Source organism: Trichomycterus rosablanca, chromosome 5 (genome assembly GCF_030014385.1).
Source record: "Trichomycterus rosablanca isolate fTriRos1 chromosome 5, fTriRos1.hap1, whole genome shotgun sequence".
Taxonomy (NCBI): domain Eukaryota; kingdom Metazoa; phylum Chordata; class Actinopteri; order Siluriformes; family Trichomycteridae; genus Trichomycterus; species Trichomycterus rosablanca.
Window position 1 is genome coordinate 17,565,962 of NC_085992.1, and position 27,173 is coordinate 17,593,134.

The following is a 27,173-nucleotide window of genomic DNA, read 5'->3' on the forward strand; positions in this document are numbered from 1 at the left end:
TAAAGAAAAGAAAAGGCAGGCTTTAATGTTTGTGTTGGTGACTGAATATAATAAACAAAGTGCATATTATATACAGCAACGTCATAAATATTACTGTTCACTATTAATAGCACTGTAAGTATTAAATAATAAATAATATATTATTTGCATGTTCTGCTGGAACACTTAAGCGCTCTGTGTCTGTTGTAGATATGTGTTTGCTGTTCATGCCAGCACTGAGAAAGTCACAATCCTATGTGTGCAAGGTCGACATGGAGATTCTCGCGGTACAAAGGCCCTGAGGCCCGGACTGCTGAGGTTGCTGTGAATTGCGAGTCTGGTTTGACTGGTTTGAGCCAGGACTGCCTTCTTTGACCTCGGTGTCTAGCTGAGCCGGGCACTCGAAATGCACACAGTGAAACACCTGGACAGAAACATATAGTAAGACAAGTTTTGTTAAAATGAGCTTTAGATATTTGTGGCCCCCCAGCACAGTCAAACAAAAATAATAAATCATACAAATTCAACATGCAATTCCTCTTTTTACCAGACGGTGGCTGCAACACTGTGTAAGTACACATTCATATGAGAAGCGGCAAAACCGTGAATGAGACATACTTGATATGATATGACGAGATAAAAATGAAACAGCTTGTACAAACAACGATTAACTGGAACAAAATTTATCGTGACGTACTAAAACAACAACCTAACAATTTAAGTGGTAGAGACAACTTATAACCAGTAATAATTTAGTGAAACTCAGTGTTCCTGTGTCATTCTAAAGCTACTTTAACATTTTTTTTTTTAATGCGCCCTGTCTTTCAGTCTTTGATTTCTTCATCTGAATGCTTACATTTGGTTACTTTGTTGTTTGCTGTGTGAAAATAAAATTATTAAATAACAGCATATTTATACACATTTATATTTTACTGTTTAAAATGTCATCAGGGACTGTTGGCCCACGGGCACTTTTACATGATCAGATATGGCCCTCCTTGAAAAAAAGTTTGGACACCACTGACTTAAATTAACACAATGTCATAATGTCTTTAATTACCTTCAGGATCAATAAAGTATGTACTGTATGTATGTATGTATGTATCCATCCATCCATCCATCCATCCATCCATCCAACTATCCATCTATCCATCTATCCAACTATCCAACTTTGTGTCTATAAATAAAAGAGATATATGGAGTATCATTTTTTTTAATGATACTCCATATTAAAGCACATGGTCTTAAAATGGAATGTCCAACAAGCTTATGGTCAGGTGTCCACATACTTTTAGCCACAGTGTGTGTGTGTGTATGTATATATATATATATTTATATATTTGTTTTTTACCAACACTGAAAGCGTCCACATGTATCTGTGTTCAGCTGGATCTTTCTCCTGTTTCACTTTTAAACTTGTGTTCTAGCTTGGGGAGAATCAGCTTTTTAGAGAGTCTAAAATGGTTATCGTAAAAAAAAGAAAAAAAGAAGCTTATTGTGACTTAATGTACTAAAAGAACGACAAAGGAACACTAAACCTCTCTTAATTATTACTGCTCATAAGTTCTCTCCACTGAAGGAATTCCTCGCTTGTTGTTTTACTACAAGTCACGTTAAGTGGTGTTCATACGGCCTGGGTTGCTTTTACCATGTCATATCAAACAGTTCGTCTCACTGGAGATGCACTGAAAAGGTCAGCGGCAAACTGGGTCAAAGTTCAATCAGGTGAAAGTCAGGAAAGCACAGCAACAAGCTAAGCAGCACCGCCACACACCATAGAAAACAATGGCACACCCAGCACAAAAGCGGTTTTGCAGCTTCTCATGTTTATGCTGTAATAATTAGGGGTGCAGGAGTCTAATGCAACTCTGTGCAAAACTGACATTTTACTCTTAACGATTTCACATTTTAATTAATTTTTTTTTCGTTTTACCCCAAGGTGGTTCTGTTTACCCACCCAAGGTTAAAGCCTGCAAGTCAAGACTGCCGTGCCAACAATGCTGCTCCTACTACATATGATGGGAAACTGATGTGTTTGCACCAATGTCAAGAACTTACTGAGGACTTTATCACAGACTGGACTGAATAATGAATTGTTTACTCTAATTGTTATTATTATTCTTTTTTTTTTTGTTAGTTATTATAGTTCCACTTAATTTTGTGTTTGTATGATTTGTGTAAATCCTATTTATTCAAATTATCCTCCAGGCCACCCAAAAAGGATGGGACCTGCTGAGTCTGGTTCCTCTCAATTTTTCCTTTCCACTGTCGCCCCCGGCTTTCTCAAAAGAGGTTTTTGGTCTGTTGATCCTGGATTCTGTAAAGTTGCTTTGAGACAATGTATATTGAAAAAAGCGCTATATAAATAAATTTGACTTGACCCTAAAGACCTGAGTGACTTTGATCAGGCCAAATCATTGTAGCCAGACAACTGGGTTAAACTATATCTGATACAGCAAGAGATGCTCACACTGACAATGGTCTAGGAAAGGACAAGGCAAAAATCGTTTAAGTGACCAAGACTCATTGATGCCAGATGACATGAAGGATATGGAGTCTGGTATGGACCAGCAGAAGGGCTATTGTGTCTCAGATTGCAGATCATTTTAATACAGGTGATGAGGTCAATGTGTCACAACACAGTGCATTAAAGAAAAGTCTAACTCTTAATCTACAGATTTGCCGGTAATGTCTTGGTACCAGATACCACAGGACTCCTTCAGATGTCTCGTGGAGTAAATTATCCGACTGGTCAGCACTGATTTCACAGAATATTAGGTAGTAAGTCCTAATGTTTTGGGTCATCAGTGTTTATCTTAAGCTATCGAAGGCTCAAGCAAGAAACAAAAAGTGGCCTTTACCTCGTTGGCCGTGTTGTGTGTCCCCACAATCCGAATAAACGATGCTGGTTGTTTTTCAAACTGCAGAGTTTGCCATGACCTGTAAAGAAAAAGCAGACAAAAGTGTTGTCACCTACAGGTCATGTGACCACTTGCATTCAAAAAGCAAAAAAAAAAGTTGGCTGACCATTTATTTTTTTACACTGTGCTTGCTTTCCTACCTCCTTGGTAACATAAAAAAGTAATAAACTACACCGTGATTCAAAAAAGGAACCTCTGAGCACCCAGGTGGCGCATAAGTAAAGCATGCAAGCACACCAGAGTTCAAATCTTAGCTCTGCTACTGGCATGCCAGGTGTCTTGTGTGCTGAATGGCTCGCCTGCAGGGTAAGATTGTCGAAGGAAAAGCCCCATAAAGTGATGCAATTACAACCTCTGCTGGCTGATGAAAGGCGTCTGCACAATGAGTCGAGATCAGTGTGTGACTCTCCGTGCACGAAACTGATCCCCATATGAACTTGCCTCGTGCAGGTGAAAAGAAAACCCAAGCATTACAATGTAAAGAATGATAAAAGAGGGTGGTGTAATCAGTCAAGTGTCTAAACAAAAAAAATATATATATAGAGCATCCAGGAATAAAAGGAAAACCCACCTGCACATTACTCGAGTGCGATCCACCACTTGAACCCAGTGCTGCTGATCTGAGGAAACCTCCACATAGTAACTGTAACTCCTCTCATCACAGTCCCATAACAGCAGCCTTGAGAGATACACACACACACACACACACATAAACAAACACAACCACAAATACACAAACAATTCCACACACAAACATGAACTCACACAAATGAACCAACACTATACATTAAAGACACAAATATAAACAACTACATTTACATTTTCGGCATTGAGCAGACGCTTTTATCCAAAGCAACTTACAGTACTGTGACAGTACATTGTCTAAGCAATTGAAGGCTAGGGGCCTTGCTCAAGGGCCCAACACAAATACACACAAACATGAACACACACAGAAACACACAATGATGAACAAATATGCACACAAATAAACATGCACACAAACTTACACAACATGACGTAAAAATTCTAATAAACAAACAAACATACACAGGAACACACAATAAATCCCCCAAAGCTATCTCAGAACTATGGATGCTGATATAAATGCAAAGTGTGTGTGTTTCCGTTTGGGATTGGAATTGGATGTCCAACAAGCTACTGACAAGGTGTCCACAATTTTTGTCCATATGGTTGCCAGTTCATCACAGGGCATACACACGCACTTACACTTAAGACAATCTCTAGTAGCCAATTGGTCCGACTTCATGTCTTTGAACTTGTGGGACTAACCAGAGCAGTTGGAGGAAACCCATACAAACACAGGAAGAACATGCAAACTCCTCACAGAAAGGACTCTGCCCGGGAAATTGAACCCGGGCCTGTCCTGCTGCAAGACGACAGAGCTACCCACTGTGCCACCATGCCGCTTATGCCTGGTTCACACTACACGATCTTCGCCCTGATTTTCGCTCGGCGACTGGTCGGCGCTAGATTTGGCAGCTCGGGAGCAACTCGGCGTTCGCTCGGCGATCAAAGCTCGGCTCTCGATCGCTAAGTGTGAACTACCCAACAACTCGATCCGACCGAATCGAGATTTCGAGCATGTCAGATATCTGATCTGAGTTGCACAACTGGCAGTGAGTGCGGTGTCGAACAGCCAATGAGAACACAAGATACGGTGTGAGGAGAAACGCAGGAGAGGAGTGTAAACAGGTGGGACAGGGGGATAATATAGTTTATATCAGAATACACCGGCACACACACACACACGTTTTACAGTATTTCTGATCTGAACAAAACACCAACATTGCAAAAATATTTATTAACCTTCAACTCACTACAGAACAATCCATGCTGTTCGTGTTGCCAAATCCACTCAGATTCATTTATTTTTCCTCCTTGATTTTACGCTGCACGTCAGCGCACAAACACTTTGATTGCTCGCTACTTGTTGACGTGCATTTTTGGACGTGTTGACGTCACTTCTCACGTTTTTGTGTAAAAAAAAAAAAAAAAAAAGTAGTTTGGGAGACCAGAGAAGCTCGCCTGTGATTCCAGTTGGTGATAGATCGTGTAGTGTGAAACCCCCTTATTCCCGATTAGTCGTGTAGTGTGAAATGTACATCGACTGAAAGGCTCCAGAGTGCAAAAGATTCAGTCGTGTAGTGTGAACTGTACAGCGACCCGAAAAATCAGAAAGTCGTGTAGTGTGAACTTGGCATTAACTGTATTAGATTTGATATATGCAATATTTAAGCATGGTTGTGGCACCTTATATAACCTTATATAAGCCGACCACTAGAGGGCAATGTATTCACTTGAAAACAGACTAAACTTAGAAGACCAGTGGTTTTTATGGTTTGTTTGGTGGAAGGCCAAAGAGGAGATATATGGATGCAGTTAGAGAAGACATGGAAGTAGTTGGGGTGAGGACAGAGGACGCAGTGGACAGAGTGAGATGGAGGAGGATGACTCGCTGTGGCGACCCCTGAAAAGGGAAAAGCCGAAAGAAGAAGAAGAAGTTTGGTTGAAGTAATATTAAAAAATCCAAACTACATGAAATTGTAGTTCCAATAAAAACAACACTTGTTTGCACTTGTGGACGAAAATTTTCTGGACGATTGATACAGCTAATATGTTGCAATTGAAACAGGTGAATGAAAAGTACACCGGACCTTATAGAGCTGAGTAGGTAAGGCTGGGCGAGCTGAATGACAATGGCACCAGAGCCCAGCTGATGGCACGTGTAGCCCGAGTCCCAGTCGTAGTGGCTGGTGTCTCCGTTTAACAGGGCATTTCGGCAACGACTGACACCTTCCACTACACTCGCACAGGTCTGCACTGTCGCAATATTCCCAGTGGGAACTACAGGACATAAAATGAGAATCAGAGAGAGGTTAAGAGTGATAATGAATGCTTAATACTAGTTACAAATCCTTTATTATCAAAGCCACTTTAGTCACATTTCCTACAATGTTTGGGTATCAGACATTCTTACAAATGACAGTAGTCATCCTACTAGTAGTTCTTTTTCCATGACTAAATTAATGAAACACTGCTTTGTGTAAAAAGGTTCAAAAATTGTATTGCACAGGGCAAAGATACAGGTATTTATACTGTCTTTTTTTGCATTCCTTAATTTTCCAATATCCAATTCCCCAATTGCACTATGCCTCCTCTCTACTGATGTTGATCTCCACCCTGGTTGAGAAAAGCCGCGACTAACACACGCCCCCCCAACACGTGTGCAGTTGCCGACTGCAGATCAGCTTTGTGTACGGAGAGCCACACACTGATCACATTATCCATCTCTTTGGGCAGGCGCTAGTAATCAACCAGCAAAGCTATAAGGAATCTTCTCCGGCACCTCTTCTTACACAGCCAATCTTTGTTCATGTAGGTGCCCAACCTGCCGGTAGCAGAGCTGAGGTTCAAACCGACGAGTCCGAGATGTCAGCTCTGGTGTACTAGCGTGTTTTACCGCTGTCTGCCGAGTTATCAGCAGCCCAGATTAATCATTTGATTAATTATTTCATTGAAATGTGTTGCCTGGCCTTCTATTGTCTTGTTAGTATTGTGATTGACTACATCTACGTTATCAGTGCCCATATTAATAGGGATAGTTTTCACTCATAAGAATACACATAAGCCTCCACAAGCCCTGAAAGGGGAATGTCAACTGAGCTCTGTACAGATCTCATAAAGCACTTCATATGGCCAAAAGTATGTGGCCACTTTATCTAATCATTGAGTTCAGGAGTATCAGCCATACTCGTAGCTAAAATCTGTTAAAAATCAATTACATAAAGTAAGTCACATGCTTCCAACTTTGTGTCAACAGTTTGGTGAGGGCAATTACAGACCTTGAGGGCAAAGACCTGGTTTGACATGTCTGATGTGAAGAACATTAGTATAAATTGGAACATTAAATGTGAACCAGGCCTATTTTGGACTAATCCCAAAATATAATAACTTCATATTAATGTCAATAGTTTTGGAATGTGAAGTCAAACAAGCTCATGGTCAGGTGGTTACACACTTTTGACTACATAGTAATTTGGAGCCATTTCTAAGGCTCAAAGATCATCTGTATAAATTGTCAGTATGCACAATTGCATGGACCAGTGGTCTTATTGTCAACGCTAGGGAGAAAACATTTTACTCTAAGAAACTTTGCTTGAATGGTCAGTATTAATCCAAAACCATCAAAATGAAAGCAAGAACAATACAAAAGATTGCCTATTAATTTGTCAAGAACATTTGTAAGGTAAAGCACTGATGTTGAGCTAGAAGACATAGGGTTAACTGAGCTAAGGTCAAGGCTTTGAGCAAGCTACTGAAATTCTTCCCCTCCAAACTCATCAAACTACATATTTTTAGCCCTCTTAGTGCACAGTGGCACAAGTGTGGTGGAACAAAAAGGGCCTTCCTCAAACTCAAAGCTGCCCCAAAGTTACATGCATATTTTACATGCTAGATTATTACACACCTGTTAGCAATGGGTGTGGCTGAAACAACTGAACTCAATCATGTGACATGTACTGTATTTGTAAGTGAGAAAACAATAATTTACCCAGAAGGCCACTCTCCAGGACGAATGAGCGCTGTGTGAACATACACTCAAAAGCCACCAAATGAAAGACCTTGTTGACTGTGTTGTGCGTCCCCACAAGACGGATAAACCTGTATTTAAAACACAAACACACAGGGACAAATTGTAGGACAATACCAGACATGGTTTGTGAATACTGGTTCGGAATACAAATATGGAGTACTGGACATTTTTATTCTGATCAAAGCTTGATTAAAAAGTATGGAATAAAAGTCAGAAGACTGAGGTATGCTTATTATTTTTATGCTTATTATACACTGGACGCAGGGAGATAATTGGGTCTGTCCGAAAATCTAGTGAGCTCTCTACATAGACAGCATTTTACATCATTCTACACATGCTCCTGAGAAGAAGCCTGTCCGAATTCTTAGATGCCTTAAAATACTGCCTACTTTTTCTTTTCCTAGGCCTTTGTCCCGTTCGGCTATAGGGTTGGCTCTCGGCACATCGATTTTTACGCCGGATGCCCTTCCTGACACAACCCTCCCTACTTCTATCCGGGCTTGGGACCGGCACTACAATGCACTGGTTTTGTGCATCTAGCGGGTAGGTATCCATAGGACAATTCAGTGTTTCCAGTTAGCCTGCTGGCATGTTTTTGGACTGTGGGAGGAAACCGGAGCACCCGGAGGAAACCCACGCGGACACGGGGAGAACATGCAAACTCCGCACAGAAAGGACCCGGACCGCCCCACCTGGGGATCGAACCCAGGACCTTCTTGTTGTGAGGCGACAGTGCTACTCACTAAGCCACCGTGCCGCCCCTCTTAAAATGCTGCCTACTAAGTAGGGGTGTGCTATATCGTATCGTTCACGATAATACCGGTATAATTTTTAAAATGACACAAAAAAATCATATATCGTAATAATAGCGATATTCTGCGTTGTTTACGTAATGACGTCACACATCTACGCAAATGGCGTTCGTTACACGGGTCATTTGGGCACAGCAACGAGTATGGCGGAAAGCGGCTCTGCAGTGGAGGAGCTCGTTCCAAAAACTCCAAGTCCACCATAAATTAATCTTTGGCAACCCAAACCCCAACCACCGCTTTGCCGGCAACTTTTTTGCGGAAGTATTTCTGCACGCAGGTTTACACAGGGACGCAATTCAACAGCGCACCTCCTAGTACTATTACTACTTTACTTAGTACGTAGTTGTGGCGCGCTACGAGTACAGGCGCCACCGGGCACTGCGCATTCCAGTGTTGCCAGATTGGGCGGTTATTAGCCAAATTGGGCAGATTTTGTTGGGAAACAATTTAAATAACACTTATATTTAAAATAAAATATTCCCTTTTAAAAAGCTCCAGCACTGAAGAAGGTTATTAAAAGTAAAGTAAATTTTCTTCGTGATGTAATTCTACATGGCACTCACTGCCTGTATAGGAAAATGAGTGAGTGACCACATAAAAAAAGGTATCAGTTTCTGTGCCACCCCTGTGTGAGCAATGGTCTCAGTCTGGCCACCCCTATGGAAATTGTCTGACTCCGCCATTACATTATGTTACATTATTTTTACTGGAAAGACAAAATACAGAAAAGTGTGTGTAATTCTTACATACGTCTTACATTTTTCTACGAAGTGTTAACTTAATATTAATTCTAAATAAAACCTAAACGTTATTTTTTTTGCAATAGTGTTTTCTCAAAATAAATTAAATATTTTTCAGTGTTTTGTTATATCGTCAAAAATATCGTTATCGCAAAAATAACCTGAAATATCGTGATATTATTTTAGGGCCATATCGCCCACCCCTACTACTAAGGTGCCTTATTTCAAAGCTATAAACTGACTGAATAACAAGGGAGCACCCAATGCCTTCTTACTGAGGAAGGCAATTCCAGCATTTAGTGCGACATAACCTTTTTCACAAAAATTTCAAATATTTCTTTTCAAATGTAAATAAATTCTCATTGATTTTTAATTTGTATAAAGGGGTACACGTGTAATTTATAGGCAAATTTGGGCTTGTCATTGACCATTTTCAGTACACAGAGGGAAATGTTAGCTGGCATGCTAGCGGGATATGCTGCCTCAGCCCATTGGTTTGAATGGCCTGAGGCTAATTGTATTAGCTTAGTAAACAAAAACTGTGGTCATGTACTCACTGTCTAAATAGTGTGTCTGAATAACCTGCCTTATAAGTTCAATGTCTTATTAGAATCCTCTCTACTTAAGCAGCAGCCTAGGTAGGCAGTAGGCAGCTCACTAGGTTTTCAAACAGACCCAGTATATGGACAGGGTGATAGAATAGAATGCCTTAATTTGTCCTTTATACATATACAGACATACAGTACAACCAAATTCTTTCTTCACATATCTTAAAGCTGGGGTCAGAGCGCAGGGTCAGCCATTGTACAGCACCTCTGGAGCAGAGAGAGTTAAAGGCCTTGCTCAAGGGCCCAACAGTGGCTGCATGGCAGAGCTGGGATTTGAACTCTCTCTAACTCTCAACTCTTCAGTTGATAGCCCAAAGCTCTACCCACTAGGCTACCACTGTCCCAATAAGAGGATAATCAATAAGAGGGCACCAACCATTTATTTACTTACATATTTGGACAATTTAGCACAATTTTGAGGAGATGGCACATCAGAGTTTGAATCTCAATAGTGCCACTTAGCCATGTCTGAATAAGGGAAAGACACATATACCCCTCTTCCACCAAAAAAAAACGTGGTTCTTGAACCGGTGCTGTTCAGGTTTCTCTAAACTTTGGTGTTCTGTAGGGAACTGACACGCGTTTCCACCACTTTTTGAGAACCAAGCAGCGTCATCAATAGTGGGCGTTACATACTAAGAGTTAAGAGAAGTAGTAACATGGCAGAGTGTGTGGATTATGTGCGAGCATTTGTGCTGCTGTTACAGATATTTGTTTTTATGTAAAAAGCATCGATCTAACTATCGGTGATAAGAAGACGTGACTTGTTTGTCTCAGTTGTTGTTTTCTTTAGTTTATTGACGTGAGAGGAGTTTTGTGCTTCGGTTTCACCACGACTCTCGGCACAAATAGCCGATTTGCTCAGCGCTCAGCTTGGGCGGTGAAACATCATTAAAGTTCCACAACATGAACATCCATCTGTGTGAAATAACCATCAAATCTACTCTAAAATACAACATGTATCTGTGTTTAGCTGGATTTACTTCACGTGTGGTGTTTATGCAGCTCGGGGAGTTGAAAAAGGTTCACGCTTTATTTTTCACGTTAAGCGTTTTTCGTTCTGTCCGGGTCACTTTTACCACGTCATATCACACAATTCACCTTTTGAAAGGCGCTTTGAAAATACCAGCGGCAAACTGGTTCAAAATGTAATCAGGTGAAGTTTAAAAGATAAAAATGCAGCATTAAGCTCCATACGAGACACCAGCTGACGGCATTGTTGCTAACACGCTATGCTGTACAACATGACACGCCCACAGATGGACGTCACGGTTCGGGCTGAAAAACCAAGCATTCTGCGGTGCCAGATTGGCCCGCTAGTTCACTGTCTGGAACCTCTTTTTTCCGGTGGAAACACGCGGAACCGGTTCAAAATCAAGTTCGGGAACCGGAACGGGCTCCGTGCCACGTCGGTGGAAAAGGGGTATAGGGAGTCATCTCCTTGAGGCTGCAACAGTGACTACTGAGGTCTGGTCAAGCTGTTAAAAATACAGACACCATAATCCTATGTCTTTTTAACAGAATCAGATGTTGGGGGGTTAAAAAAAAAACCGTGTCAAGCCTGTGCTAGCCTGCAGCCCACCTTGACCAGCATGGGTATAGTGTATGCAGCTGAGGATTTGCAGTTGGGAATTGGAAATGACTAAATTGAAAGAAAAGAGGAAACAAATGCAAAAAAGATATTCTTATTGACAGTGACAAGAGAAGAGATTTGAACCCAGGACCCTGAGCTATGTGGCACCCACACTGTCTGTCTCTTAATCGGATCAGTCGGATGCCATGTGACTGCCAGGGCTTTGTGTGAGAGGACACCGACCTGCAGACTCGGGATTGAAAATAGAGATTCTGCCAAGAGCGACACAGGAACTTGGAGTGGTCAACCACACGCACCCAGTCCAGCTCATCCATTGAGACCTCGATGTAATAGGAGTAAGATCTGAAAGAAAAATATTTTTGTTTAACCATATAACGTCAAGCGTATCATATTTGATACATGAGTTTTAGAGACTTCTACATAATCAGTATGTATATTGTTTTCCTGAAAAACAATGGCTATAATTGGCTATACCAACAACCAGAGGTGGAAAGTAACGAGTTACATTTACTCGCGTTACTGTCATTGAGTAGTATTTTTGTGTAATTGTACTTTTTAAAGTAGATTTTACAGCCAGTAATTTTACTTTTACTTAAGTATGTTTTGTATTAAGAATTGTAATTCGCTACATTTTAAATAACATCCTTTACTGAGTAAAAAAGCGCTAAAAAAGAAAATCGCGTCTGGGAAACTGCTGCAGTGAATTCTGCGATGGGGAATCGGCTCTTTTGGCTCGGTTCCTTTTAAAGAGTCGTATATATATATATATATATAAAACTACTCCCAGATGCGCGACTCGGTTCCTTTGTTTCATTTTAAAGGGCCGTTCAATAGAATCGAATCATTCTACGACACATCACTAGTGGTTATACAGTTTGAAAAAGTTTTAAGGGACTAAAATTACACATTACACATTCCTAAATGTTTTAAATGTTGTATCAACATGTTTTTTTTTTTCTATTATATTTTAATTAAAAACAACTATTGTGAGATTTATATCCAATTGTCCTGTTTGCATTACACAGAAGAGACACGCCCACCTGCTAAAAAAGTAACTGAGTAACGTTTACTCTGAGTACATTTTAAACGAGTTACTTTTTACTTGAGCAACTAGTCTAGTAACTTTACTCGTACTTAAGTAAAAATTCATTAAAGTAATAGTACCTTTACTTGAGTACAATATTTTAGTACTCTTTCCACCTCTGCCAACAACAAACAATTAATATATTTTTACTAGCTGTTAGCTTCAAATTGACATTAGGTTAGAAAGGCTTTTTGCTTACAACCATATACCAATATTTTTAACACGTCAACTAATTAGTAGATACGGCCCAAACAAGATTATTTTTTTTACCCAAATATTTGAACTCAAAGTAACCTCGACCAAATGGTTGAGCAGACCATTAAAGGGTTAAAATGACATGTATGTGACTGTGACCTCATTTCATTTCAGGTTCCAGTGTTGATTATTAGGTCGATATCAAGCAACTCCCATCACACCTATACCAAGCCACCAGGAAAACTGAACACTTTCTTTAAAGGGTTACAAGTTGTACAATATTGTGACAATAAAATGAATTCTACCTGCTATCTTTATCCCAGAGCAGCATGCGAATGTGGTTGACGATGGAAGGCTGGCCGAGGCGAATCTGGATTCCTGCGCTGCGACCGTCATCCTCTATTGGGTGCCTGGTAAAGCCATGGTCCAGGTCATAATTCTGAGTGTCTCCGTCCAACAGGGCCGACTTTAGCTCACCCTTCACGACCACAGCTCCGTGCTTCATGGTGGCAAAGTTCTCTTCAGGGACTACACACAGAAACAAAGTAAGAGACGTCAGTACAACCTTTTAGAACGTGAGAAAAAAGACTGCATTAGGACTATTATTATGGCATAACTGCAGATCTTAATGAGCAAACAATTTACTGATATGCAAACTAATAATGTTGATGAAAAAAAAAGGTTGATTTAAATTGGTGTCCAATTTCAGTTGTCAGTGTAATATTGCCTGTGCACACCTGATGAACATGTACGCTTGATAAACAGGAAAATGTTTGCCATTTCCCCCTCCCTAAATTATTTAATTCCCTGTTTTAATTTCTCTGCTGCCTGCACCACCCCCATACAGTCTGATGAGGGCCGCAGACCGCACCCACTTCCTCCAACAGTCAAGTGGAGTTCGCTTCTTCACACCAGCTGCCAATGGATTCTTAGACATCTGTCCAAACCTGCCTCCCTCAGACACGGCCAGCTGTTTCTGTTACATTCCAGGGTGAACAGCAGCACTGCTGAGACAGCTGTGCTTCTAAAAGGAAAACATTTATTTGGTAGGCAGATGCCCATTAAGGAATCCTTTCAATCTAGCCCTCAATCATAATCATGTACAGCAGCTTTACTAACTGAATCATTTGCATCTTCCGCTGACATGGATAAACCATTATCCTTAGTATCCCTTACACAATTAATTTGCTTTGTCTGCTACACCTTACAATCAAAAGTGAAATACGGTTTCAAATGGTTGATTTGGTTTTCATTGCCGCTTCAAAATGAAGCTTAGCAAACATTTGCCTCGCTTAATTTTGCGCTATAGAAAAGCAAATCGCTACAAATAGAAAGTAAAAGTAGTGATTTTGACTCTGATTTAAACTTACAGGTAACAAAGTGCCCTTATGTAGCCTGGTTCACACCCGCACACCTCTAGAAGAACATGATGAGGGCACACCTGGATTACATTCTTATCATAGTTGTCGTGCATGGATGCCACAAGTGATTCGGTGGAATCAGATAATCAGCGAATGCATTCCGAAAGTACTTATACTGCATTTTTAGTTCTTTTGTTTTACATGTTGTTATGCATAGCTGGTGCGTTGATGCTTAGGTGGCACAGCATAAATCTATCTAATTATATGGTGGCCCGCCCAACTGCCATGGCCCAAGTCTCGAATTTTAATCTCAGCATTACCAGCGGCATGTCAAGGTGTGTATACACCGATCAGCCATAACAATAAAACCATCTCCTTGTTTCTACACTCACTGTTCATTTTATCAGCTCCACTTATCATATAGAAGCACTTTGTAACTCTACAATTACTGACTGTAGTTCATCTGTTTCTCTGCATGCTTTGTTAGCCCCCTTTTATGCTGTTCTTCAATGGTCAGGACCCCCACATGACCACACAGAGCAGGTATTATTTAGGTGGTGGATCATTCTCAGCACTGCAGTGACACTGACATGGTGGTGGTGTGTTAGTGTGTGTTGTGCTGGTATGAGTGGATCAGACACAATGCTAGTGGGTCAGACACAAAATTATTACATTGCTAAAAAGTAAGCATTATAAGCTTTCAATTAGTGCCTTATTTACCAAGACTGTATAGGTTAATGATGGGATTACATGCAACTCCCTGATATATTGCAATGTCCGTAATATTGGAACTAGTTTGGAATGTGATGTCCAACAAGCTCATGGTCAGCTGTGCTCATACTTTTGGCAAAACAGTGTATAGATTTAAGATTTGCAATGTGAACTAACTGAGCACGCCGCGATAGTTGAGCTCCATGTCTCTTCTCTCTGAGCGCGTCTGGATGGCGTCGAGCAGTTCGTCTGCGCTGACGAGACCTGATGGCCGAACCACGTTTAGCATTTCTGACAGGCTCATGAGGGGGAGGCGCATGGCCGCCATCACTTCCCGTGCGCTGGGGTCCTCGCTGTTCTGCTTACACCAGCGACACAGGGCCTGGAAGATCTCCCTCTCACTTGCTGCGAACGAGTCCCTCCTCACTACTGTTAACAGTGCAGACTTGGAGAAAAAAGAAGGAGGTATCAACAGCTGAAGTTTACATACTCTATAGACCGTTTCAATGAGGTAAACAATAACAACGCTACTGCGCATGTCTGTTCCTTCAGCCTTTCCGGTAGCGCCATGTTTAAATATCCATCCAGCCGTCAACATGACGAGCTCGTACTTTGCGAGTCTCCCGAAAGTGGAACAAACGCGATATAAGCAGAAATTAATGATAGATCATCAAGTATCTTTACCAGACCCTTCTGAGGAGAATTTAAAAAGACGTTTGCCTGAGGTAACATTCATGTAACATACCCAGACGAGTATCACTACCTTGTTCAAACGAAGTGTGTTTACACCAGAGAGGCAGTGAAAGCATACCGCAGTTTGGGCGTACGCATACAATTCATTATTAAAATAATTATTGTGTCATCTCCCCTTTTACATTCTGTGAAAAATCTTTTGAGGTAAGAGCCATTATAATATAATAATAATCTGACAGACAAACCACAGTGAATTACTTCTCATCTGAATTAGAACATATTAGCTAATGCTGAAACAATTTTTTATAGCCTAACTGGAAATACATGAAATATTTCACAGTAAGCTCAATGTATCCATAAATAGTTTATTTACTTTTTGTATTACAAAAGTAGAACAATGTTTCTTTACAGGTCTGCATGTCATTTAATAATTGAGCTAAGAGCTGTTGATATAATTCCATATAGGAACATTTCCCCAAAATATAGTTCTATAAAGTTATGGCTTTAACACAGTATTATAAGGAGAATGTAAACTTTTAAGGCTTATGTTAGGTTTATGTTTATTCTGTTCTTTTAATACAAATATTAAGTGCCTGCGTATTTTAATACACTTAAGCTAAACGTCAGGGACAAGACACCATGAGAACAGCGTTCAAGTGAGTACATTTGTTCACAATATTTTATTATGAAAACATTGCTATATATTACATTTATTATAAGAGCTGATAGTGGGTATCCACTGTCACTTTAATTTCTGAAAGCAAGTTTGTACCTGGCCTGAGGGAACATCCGACAACCGAACAACATGGTCCTAACTTTAATTTAGACATACTGTCAATAAATCAGACCTGAACTAACGCAAAAGAATTGAAGCAGTTGTGCTCAATCGCTATTGTTCTGAGCGCTGTTTACCGGCAAGCTGAAGGTCTTAGGAACAGCTACGTCACTTCCTGGACTTATAGTTGTTTTCCACTTACCTTGGACAGAGCGAGAAAGCCGTCAGACTTAAGCACGTCTACAGCATGCTGGTCCATATAAGAACAGCAGGCTTCAGCCAGACTGCTGAGGTGATACAGACTGGCCACGTCAAATATCAGACTCACGTTCTGAGTGTTGAGCAAAGTGCGTAGGTAGTCACAGGTGGATGCCTCCAATGGTTGGAGGTCATAGCGATGCGCCAAGCCCAGGAAGTCCAACAAAGTTTCCTCCTTAGCTTCACTCAGGCTGGCTCTGCCTGTGTATAGGTAACGCAGGAGCATGGAGAAAGCTTCGACTCGAGTGTCTTCCAAACGGACCTCGGCCTGGGGCTGAGATTCCCTCATCCCACCATACAGCAGAGCTCTGCGGAAAAAGAACAAAACAAAATAGAAAAAAGGGTTTAAAGCTGTTTTTGGAAGGGAAAAAAAAGACGTTAATCCAATACTAGAAAAACCTGTTTATTTTGGGGCATATTTATGCATGTTTTACTAGTTAAAATGGTTTTCATTTCTGATATCCAGTATACAGGAAAGTCGCAAACTGAGAACAATACAGGTTTTAATTACTGACTCCTTTCTGCTGCTCCTGTAAGAGGTTGCCACATAATAGATCTGACACAGTTTCTACTTCTTCCTATATATCCAAGCTTGACGCCAGCACTAAGGGTGCAAAGATATATCCCCCCAGCTACACCCATCTGCATTTGTAAGCCCAGCCTGGGATTCGAACCCTATAATTCAGGCATAGCTGTAACCAGGAGCATGGCTCTTATCATTAAACCACAAGCTCACAAGTTTTGGTTATTACCACATCAATATTGTTTTCACTAATTAATGCCTCATTCTAATCGATACAGTTTAAAAAACTGTGCTTCATGCCCATGAGTACCAAATCACCCAGCACTTCACCTCCAATGTACACTCAGCAAACTGCCGCTCTATCATATCTGGATATGTTGCAGAACACACAGAAAAGCCTGATAGAATTTGTGGGAAGTCTGGAAAGCACAGTAAAATCAAAACTAGAGATGCATGAGTACCGATACTGGTATCGGGTATTTGCCCGATACCGCGCTCATTACCTCGCAAACGAGGCTCCGATACCAAACATCCGATACCGTGTGCCTAGTGCACGTTGCTGCGTTATGCCTGGTTCACACTACACGATTTTTGCCCAGATTTTCGCTCGGCGGCTGGTCGGCGCTAGATTTGCCGGCTCGGGAGCAACTCGGCGTTCGCACGGCGATCAAAACTCGGCTCTCGATCGCTAAGTGTGAACTATCCAACAACTCGATCCGACCGGCTCGCCGACCGCTCGAGTTTTCTAGCATGTCAGATATCTGATCTGAGATGTGCGACTGGGAATGAGTGACATGTCGAACAGCCAATGAGAACGCAGGATATGGTGTGAGGGGAAACGCAGGAGAGGAGTGTAAACAGGTGGGACAGGGGGATAATATAGTTTATATCAGAATACACCAGCACACACACGTTTTACAGTATTTCTGACCTGATCGTTCTCTACAAAACATAACAACAAAACACCAACATTGCAAAAATATTTATTAACCTCCAACTCATTACAGAACAATCCATGCTGTTCGTGTTGCCAAATCCACTCAGATTCATTTATTTTTCCTCCTTGATTTCAGCACAAACACTTTGATCCCTCACTACTTGTTGACGTGCATTTTTGGACGTGGTATCATTAACATCAACTTCTCGTCACTTCTCACGTGTGTTTTTGTTTAAAAAAAACAACAACTGTATTCTAAATAGGTATCGGTATCGGTATCGGCAAGTACAAAAATACATGTACTCGTACTCGGTTGGGAAAAAATGGTATCGATGCATCCCTAATCAAAACTCATAAACCAGACTAGTGAAAATGCTGAATATGTTGAATGTTGAATATTGAATACATTTACTTTCACCTCAAAACATATACTTAGCAAAATAATTTAATTGAAATCTCAGATTTTAGATTTTTTTTATTATTTGGTATGTTGGTCCTGTTGCTGTAATGACAGACGACAGCATGCAATCCACAGGTTTGTGTACAATCTGATAATCCATGTTATCCCAGCATGATATTACAATATTTCAAAAAGCATCGTGTTATGTTACTGAATGCTTGGCGCTTGGCTTTCTATGTCTTCAGGCGCCATCATAAATGCTGATTGGGGTTTAGGCCATGTGACTGTGGTGGACAGTCCATGTCAGCACTTCCTGATCCTCTTTAGTCTTAGTTGTAAGTTGCAAAGCTTTGAGGTTTAATATTTCTAATGAAAAAACATATTAAATATTGAGAGGGGGGAAGTATGACAAATATGCAAAGATATAGGAAGATTAGAAGAAACCTGTTTTCACAGCAATGTAATAAAAAAAAAATAACAGTATAAAAACAAGGACACTAGCTAAGCTGCGGCCTTTCCCAACCAGCTGGGGTGTCATGCAAGTGGCAGAGGGTGCCCGAGTACCACTGTAGTAAGTAACAATGCAAACATCTGATGTGAGCTCTGAATGATGTTAGAGACAAGTACCTGAAGTACTGACAGCGAGCTGCCAGAATAACCCTGTGAGCTGGAAATCGCTTCTCCTCCACTAAAAAAGTAACATCACTGTATTCCTCTGCAGGCACCAAGGCAGCCAGCTGCTCAGACAGAAGGTGCATGTGGTCGACTTCAGACGCCGAACCCAGCGGGCGCAGGGGATGACTGTCGCTCATGGCTGCCACTTACATCTATAAAGATATCCAAGTTTTACAATCAGTCATAATATAAAACTGCATCATAATGTCCCCAAATGAGTAAAAATACAAAAAACAAACATTATATATTGTAAAATTGCCCACAATTACATCCAGATGTCTCACTAACCTATTGTGTCTTTCCAGTAGAAACATCTATCATGTGGTCAAAATGATAATGCATACATACCATATAGAAGCACTTTGTAGTTCTACAATTACTGACTGTAGTTCATCTGTTTCTCTGCATGTTTTGTTAGCCCCCTGTCATGCTGTTCTTCAATGGTCAGGACTCTCCCAGGACCACTACAGAGCAGGTATTATTTGGGTAGTGGACCATTCTCAGCACTGCAGTGACACTGACATGGTGGTGGTGTGTTAGAGTGTGTTGTGCTGGTATGAGTGGATCAGACACAGCAGTACTGATGGAGTTTTTAAACACCTCACCGTCACTGCTGGACTGAGAATAGTCCACCAACCAAAAATATCCAGCCAACAGAACCTCGTGGGCAGTGTCCTGTGACCACTGATGAAGGTCTAGAAGATGACCGACTCAAACAGCAGCAATAGATGAGCGATCGTCTCTGACTTTACATCTACAAGGTGGACCAACTAGGTAGGAGTGTCTAATAGAGTGGACAGTGAGTGGACATAATATTTAAAAACTCCAGCATCGCTGCTGTGTCTGATCCACTCATACCAGCACAACACACACTAACACACCACCATCATGTCATTGTCACTGCAGTGCTGAGAATGATCCACCACATAAATAATACCTGCTCTGAGGTGGTCCTGACCATGGAAGAACAGGGTGAAAGCAGGCTAAAAAAAAGTATGTAGAGAAACAGATGGACTACAGTCAGTAATTGTAGAACTACAAAGTGCTTCTATATGGTAAGTGGAGCTGATAAAATGGACAGTGAGTGTAGAAACAAGGAGGTGGTTTGGTTGGCATAGCTACTTGATGCCACTCCATGACTGAATGGTATGAAAGGAATAAACCTGTTTTACTCACTGAGGTTATTGTTGCCACTGATGGTCTGTAACACGTTACTTAGTAACTCTAATCTGACCACATTTTTCAGTAACGAGTAATCTAACGCGTTACTATTTCCAATCCAGTAATCAGATTAAAGTTACTTATCCAAGTTACTGTGCGTTACTATTTTTTGTCATTTTCCTTAGTGAAAAGATATTTTTGCTTTCTTCTTGGCAGGGGCGGAGCCAGGGGGTGGCCAGTGGTTGCCATGGCCACCATAAAGTAATCTCCGGCCATCCCTCTGACCCCTCTGAACTGTGTTTACATGTACTCAAACACACAACCCTTTTTAAACAAAGTGTGTTTCATTCATTTGGTCACAGAAAGAAAACAGTCACAGGAATCATTTAAATTCTAATGAACTAAGTTTACCAATATTCTAATTAATTATCGCTGTGCACAGATTCACCATAATGGTATAACAGTGAACACATGATACTGTAAGACATCCCATGCCAAAATGATAAGCATTAATATGGAGTTTACCTTCCTATTTGAGACTTAAACGGCACTCTTTTGGAATAGGGTGGACGACAGACTGGACTGTAATTGTAACAGCGATGCTGTCTACAGAAAGGGTCAGAGCAGACTTTATTTTTTAAGGAGGTTCAGGTCCTTCAATGTATGCAGCAAGATGCTACATATTTCCTACCAGTCTGTAGTGGAAAGTGCAATTTTTTTTATGCAGCCATCTGGTGGGGAAGCAGCATTAGAGCCAAAGATTCCAAGAAGCTTAACAAGCTTAACAGGAAGGCTGGTTCTGTGCTGAGTTTTGCTCTGGAGCCCCTAGAACTAGTTATTGAGCAGAGAATCTTGCATAAGCTGCTGAATATAATGGCCAACACCACACACCCATTACATGACATGCTGATTAAACAGCAAAGTACTTTCAGTGGAAGGTTCCACCAACTTCGATGCAACAAAGAGCGCTATAGGAAGTCATTTCTGCCCACAGCGGTGGCAACCTACAATGACTCTCACTGGTGCAAGAGAAGGATGCAGTGCCTATAATAATAATACCCACGAAGACAATAAACCTACTACTTGATCACTTGGTACTACCTGATTCACAATTTACACATAGTACTGTTTTATTTGCACAGCTTTTAAATTGCACAATGTCTGAAATTGCACCTTTAGGCTCCCCCCTTTTTATTTTTTGTTCTGTTAGATGTTTTATATTCTTATTTTTTAAATTACATTCTATATATATATATATATATATATACAGTGTATCAGAAAAGTGAGTACACCCCTCACATTTCTGCAAATATTTCATTATATCTTTTCATGGGACAACACTATAGACATGAAACTTGGATATAACTTAGAGTAGTCAGTGTACAACTTGTATAGCAGTGTAGATTTACTGTCTTCTGAAAATAACTCAACACACAGCCATTAATGTCTAAATGGCTGGCAACATAAGTGAGTACACCCCACAGTGAACATGTCCAAATTGTGCCCAAAGTGTCAATATTTGGTGTGACCACCATTATTATCCAGCACTGCCTTAACCCTCCTGGGCATGGAATTCACCAGAGCTGCACAGGTTGCTACTGGAATCCTCTTCCACTCTTCCATGATGACATCACGGAGCTGGTGGATGTTAGACACCTTGAACTCCTCCACCTTCCACTTGAGGATGCGCCACAGGTGCTCAATTGGGTTTAGTCCATCACCTTTACCTTCAGCTTCCTCAGCAAGGCAGTTGTCATCTTGGAGGTTGTGTTTGGGGTCGTTATCCTGTTGGAAAACTGCCATGAGGCCCAGTTTTCGAAGGGAGGGGATCATGCTCTGTTTCAGAATGTCACAGTACATGTTGGAATTCATGTTTCCCTCAATGAACTGCAGCTCCCCAGTGCCAGCAACACTCATGCAGCCCAAGACCATGATGCTACCACCACCATGCTTGACTGTAGGCAAGATACAGTTGTCTTGGTACTTCTCACCAGGGCGCCGCCACACATGCTGGACACCATCTGAGCCAAACAAGTTTTTCTTGGTCTCGTCAGACCACAGGGCATTCCAGTAATCCATGTTCTTGGACTGCTTGTCTTCAGCAAACTGTTTGCGGGCTTTCTTGTGCGTCAGCTTCCTTCTGGGATGACGACCATGCAGACCGAGTTGATGCAGTGAGCGGCATATGGTCTGAGCACTGACAGGCTGACCTCCCACGTCTTCAACCTCTGCAGCATTGCTGGCAGCACTCATGTGTCTATTTTTTAAAGCCAACCTCTGGATATGACGCCGAACACGTGGACTCAACTTCTTTGGTCGACCCTGGCGAAGCCTGTTCCGAGTGGAACCTGTCCTGGAAAACCGCTGTATGACCTTGGCCACCATGCTGTAGCTCAGTTTCAGGGTGTTAGCAATCTTCTTATAGCCCAGGCCATCTTTGTGGAGAGCAACAATTCTATTTCTCACATCCTCAGAGGGTTCTTTGCCTTGAGGTGCCATGTTGAATATCCAGTGGCCAGTATGAGAGAATTGTACCCAAAACACCAAATTTAACAGCCCTGCTCCCCATTTACACCTGGGACCTTGACACATGACACCAGGGAGGGACAACGACACATTTGGGCACAATTTGGACATGTTCACTGTGGGGTGTACTCACTTATGTTGCAGCTATTTAGACATTAATGGCTGTGTGTTGAGTTATTTTCAGAAGACAGTAAATCTACACTGCTATACAAGCTGTACACTGACTACTCTAAGTTATATCCAAGTTTTATTTCTATAGTGTTGTCCCATGAAAAGATATAATGAAATATTTGCAGAAATGTGAGGGGTGTACTCACTTTTGTGATACACTGTATGTATGTATATATATATACAGGGGTTGGACAAAATACCTGAAACACCTGTAATTTTAGTGTGGGAGGTTTCATGGCTAAATTGGACCAGTCTGGTGGCCAATCTTCATTAATTGCACATTGCACCAGTAAGAGCAGAGTGTGAAGGTTCAATTAGCAGGGTAAAAGCACAGTTTTGCTCAAAATATTGCAATGCACACAACATTATGGGTGACATACCAGAGTTCAAAAGAGGACAAATTGTTGGTGCACGTCTTGCTGGTGCATCTGTGACCAAGACAGCAAGTCTTTGTGATGTATCAAGAGCCACGGTATCCAGGGTAATGTCAGCATACCACCAAGAAGGACAAACCACATCCAACAGGATTAACTGTGGACGCAAGAGGAAGCTGTCTGAAAGGGATGTTCGGGTGCTAACCCGGATTGTATCCAAAAAACATAAAACCACGGCTGCCCAAATCCCGGCAGAATTAAATGTGCACCTCAACTCTCCTGTTTCCACCAGAACTGTCCGTCGGGAGCTCCACAGGGTCAATATACACGGCCGGGCTGCTATAGCCAAACCTTTGGTCACTCGTGCCAATGCCAAACGTCGGTTTCAATGGTGCAAGGAGCGCAAATCTTGGGCTGTGGACAATGTGAAACATGTATTGTTCTCTGATGAGTCCACCTTTACTGTTTTCCCCACATCCAGGAGAGTTACGGTGTGGAGAAGCCCCAAAGAAGCGTACCACCCAGACTGTTGCATGCCCAGTGAAGCATGGGGGTGGATCAGTGATGGTTTGGGCTGCCATATCATGGCATTCCCTTGGCCCAATACTTGTGCTAGATGGGCGCGTCACTACCAAGGACTACCGAACCATTCTGGAGGACCATGTGCATCCAATGGCGGCGCCGTGTATCAGGATGACAATGCACCAATACACACAGCAAGACTGGTGAAAGATTGGTTTGATGAACATGAAAGTGAAGTTGAACATCTCCCATGGCCTGCACAGTCACCAGATCTAAATATTATTGAGCCACTTTGGGGTGTTTTGGAGAAGCGAGTCAGGAAACGTTTTCCTCCACCAGCATCACGTAGTGACCTGGCCACTATCCTGCAAGAAGAATGGCTTAAAATCCCTCTGACCACTGTGCAGGACTTGTATATGTCATTTCCAAGACGAATTGACGCTGTATTGGCCGCAAAAGGAGGCCCTACACCATACTAATAAATTATTGTGGTCTAAAACCAGGTGTTTCAGTTATTTTGTCCAACCCCTGTATATATATATATATATATATATATATATATATATATATATATATATATATATATATATATATATACACTGTGTGCACAATTATTAGGCAAGTTGTATTTTTGAGGATTAATTTTATTATTGAACAGCTACTGTGCTTTCAGTCAATTCAAACTGTTAATAAACCTTAAACCTGAATATTTAAGAAAGTGAAAGTGAGGTTTTCGCTTTCTTAGGAAAATAGCTACGTGTGCATAATTATTGGGCAACTATTAGTGTGCAGAATTATTATGCAACTAAATAAAAAACTAAACATTTTCCATCTCACTTGTTTATTTTTATCTGTTAAAGTGAGAATAATAAACAAACAACTCAAAATTAACAAATAAACATTTCTGACATTTAAAAAAAAAATCAGTGACCAATATAGCCACCCTTCTTTTCAATAACAGCCAAAAGCCTTCCATTCATGGAGTATGTCAGTTTCTTGATCTGTTGATGATCAACTTTTTGTGCAGCAGCAACCACAGCCTCCTTTACACTGTTCAGAGAGGTGTATTGTTTTCCTTCACCGTAAATCTCCCATTTAAGAAGGGCCCACAAGTTCTCAATAGGGTTTAGGTCAGGTGAGGAAGGGGGCCATGTCATTATTCTTTCATCTTTTAGGCCTTTACTGGCTAGCCACGAAGTGGAGTACTTTGATGCATGCGGTGGAGCATTATCCTGCATAAAAATCATGGTCTTCTTGAAAGATGCAGACATTTTCCTGTACCACTGCTTGAAGAAAGTGTCTTCTAAAAACTGGCAGTAGGTTTGGGAGTGGATTTTGAGTCCATCTTCAACCCGGAAAGGTTCAACTAGCTCATCCTAATAATACCAGCCCATACCAGTACCCCACCTCCACCTTGCTGGCATCTGAGTAGAAGAGGAACTCTGTGCCTGTTACTGATCCAGCCATGGGCCCATCCATCTGGTCCATCAAGAGTCACTCTCATCTCATCAGTCCATAAAACCTTTGATAAATCTGTCTTCAGATATTTCTTGGACCAGTCTTGACATTTCAACTTATGTGTCTTGTTCATTGGTGGTCTGGTTTCAGCCTTCCTTACCTTGGCCATGTCTCTGAGCACTGAACACCTTGTACTTCTGGGCACTCCAGGTAGGTTTCAGTTCTGGAATATGACAGCACTGGAGGATAATGGTTCCTGGTAGCTTTACGTTTGATTCTTCTCAAATCTTTGGCAGTTAATTTGCATCTTTTTTTTTTAACACATTTCTTTTGACCCTGTTGACTATTTGCAACAAAACGTTTGCTGGTTCTGTGATCACGGCCCAATATCTTAGCAATTTCAATAGTGCTGCATCCCTTTGAAAGACATTTTAAAATTTTTTACTTTTCAGAGTCCCTCAAATCTCTTTTTTGGCCCATTTTGCCTGAGAAAAAGAAGCTGCCTAATAATTATGCACACCTTAATATAGGGTGTTGATCTCCTTAGGCTACACCCTCCCATATTACACAAATACACAATACCTGATATGCTTAAATACAATAAGCATTCAAGTATATACAGCTTGGAGTTGGAAAAGATGCATAAAAATTATGATATGGTCAAAATACTCACTTGCCTAATAATTGTGCACACAGTGTATATATACATTTTTTTTATTTTATATCTTAATTTCTTTTCTTTCCTACCTCAGTGTAATGTTGTTGTGTGATGTTTGTAATAATTGTTATTGCTGCTGCTACACCGCAATTTCCCTTCGGGGATAAATCAATCAATCAATCAAAATCAATCAATGCACCGATGTTGGATGAGAAAGCCTGACTCGCAATCTACAATCTGCAATCCTTAAAGAGGTTTTTCTAAATGTGTTAAGAAATGAAGTGGAGGAATCTAGGGTAAAGATACATCAGTGTATTCTACACAAAAATCCTTTGCATCCTAGGAGCAAACTACATGTTTTTAGATCTAAGATCCACTATGAAACCATGTTTTGATTAATGCCAGTGGCATCATATATGCAACCTTAATTTAGAGGGTTGTTTTAGTAAACATGGACAAAGTCACAAACATGTTCAACTTTGATTATTGTTTCCTGTCCTTGCTCTATTTACCTTAACAGTTTTTTTTTCTATTTAGCAAACACTGTTTATCCAAAGCAACTTACACTATCTTAACCACTAAGCTACCACTGCCTTCCATCCCTTACGTCCTAGAAAGCATAGAATGCATAAATAGAATGCACCTTATTGATGAAATATACACAGGGGCACAGGCATGCCTTTCACAAACTGTAGCCACAAAATTGAAGGAGTGTACTATATTTGATATAATAGATTAAAAAAAAAAAAACATGTTAGCAATGTGTTTGGCTAAAGCAATTGAAATGTATAATAAGAATAGAAGACGCGCTTATTTCCCACCTGTATTCAGTCACGCAGCACTATTTGACGGAAAACGGGTGTGGGAAAAGAAAAAAAGCAACACACAATTGAACTCGAACGAATTCGAATTTGAATTCGAACCGTGTTACTAAAACACTAAACTAAACAAATGAACACGCTCTAAATAGTTTCTTAAAAAACGAGGACGGAATATGACTAACATTATATAACTCGCTGTTTACGTTAGCTAGCCACCGGCTAAACATACCGGCATTAGCTTGGTTTAATATTCAACATTGAATTTATAATTTTAAATTGAAATTATAAAATTTAAATCTATTACACACTTCAAATATCAGACAAATGTTAAATATGAGACCGGTTTTAAATACTGGTGCAAGTGAAACCTTCTTTCAGCCATTTTAGCTTAGTAAATTAGTCAAATGCTATCCTCGTTAAAACGCCCATCTCCTAGTCAGCCATCAAAAGACACATACGGTCTCCATTCTTACCAATGTGGAGGATTAATTCGACGTCCGTTTAGAGTACAAGCGCAGTTGGGATGGTTCTTGGATTGCAGAGATGTGATAATCCAGTGCCAGATGTTTCGTGCGAACGATATTATTATGTATCTACCACA

General features: G+C 40.9%; 1 protein-coding gene across 2 annotated transcripts; it reads right to left on the reverse strand.

Moving 5' to 3' along the window:
• Window positions 1-27,173, reverse strand: btbd9 (BTB (POZ) domain containing 9). Of its 2 annotated transcripts, none has more exons than XM_062995779.1 (11): window positions 27,046-27,173; window positions 18,834-19,033; window positions 16,417-16,654; window positions 14,798-15,065; window positions 12,854-13,076; window positions 11,492-11,611; window positions 7,474-7,583; window positions 5,576-5,765; window positions 3,472-3,579; window positions 2,841-2,919; window positions 1-403 (listed from the first exon to the last, which is right to left on the reverse strand). In XM_062995779.1, exons 2-11 carry the CDS (start codon window positions 19,016-19,018, stop codon window positions 233-235), a joined length of 1,692 nt encoding a protein of 563 aa, XP_062851849.1. In that variant the 5' UTR covers window positions 19,019-19,033; window positions 27,046-27,173; the 3' UTR covers window positions 1-232. The 2 variants fall into 2 exon arrangements, with proteins under 2 accessions (XP_062851849.1, XP_062851848.1); XM_062995778.1 differs by having other exon boundaries at window positions 16,291-16,654.

Excerpts from the sequence above, each read along its gene's own strand:
- btbd9 (XM_062995778.1), bottom strand. The coding sequence starts at position 19,018 with ATGAGCGACAGTCATCCCCTGCGCCCGCTGGGTTCGGCGTCTGAAGTC. Across the intron at positions 11,612-12,853 it reads CTCTGGGATAAAGATAGCAG|ATCTTACTCCTATTACATCG; the intron begins GTAGAATTCATT and ends TTTTTCTTTCAG. Across the intron at positions 5,766-7,473 it reads CCTGGAGAGTGGCCTTCTGG|TTCCCACTGGGAATATTGCG; the intron begins GTAAATTATTGT and ends TATGTCCTGTAG.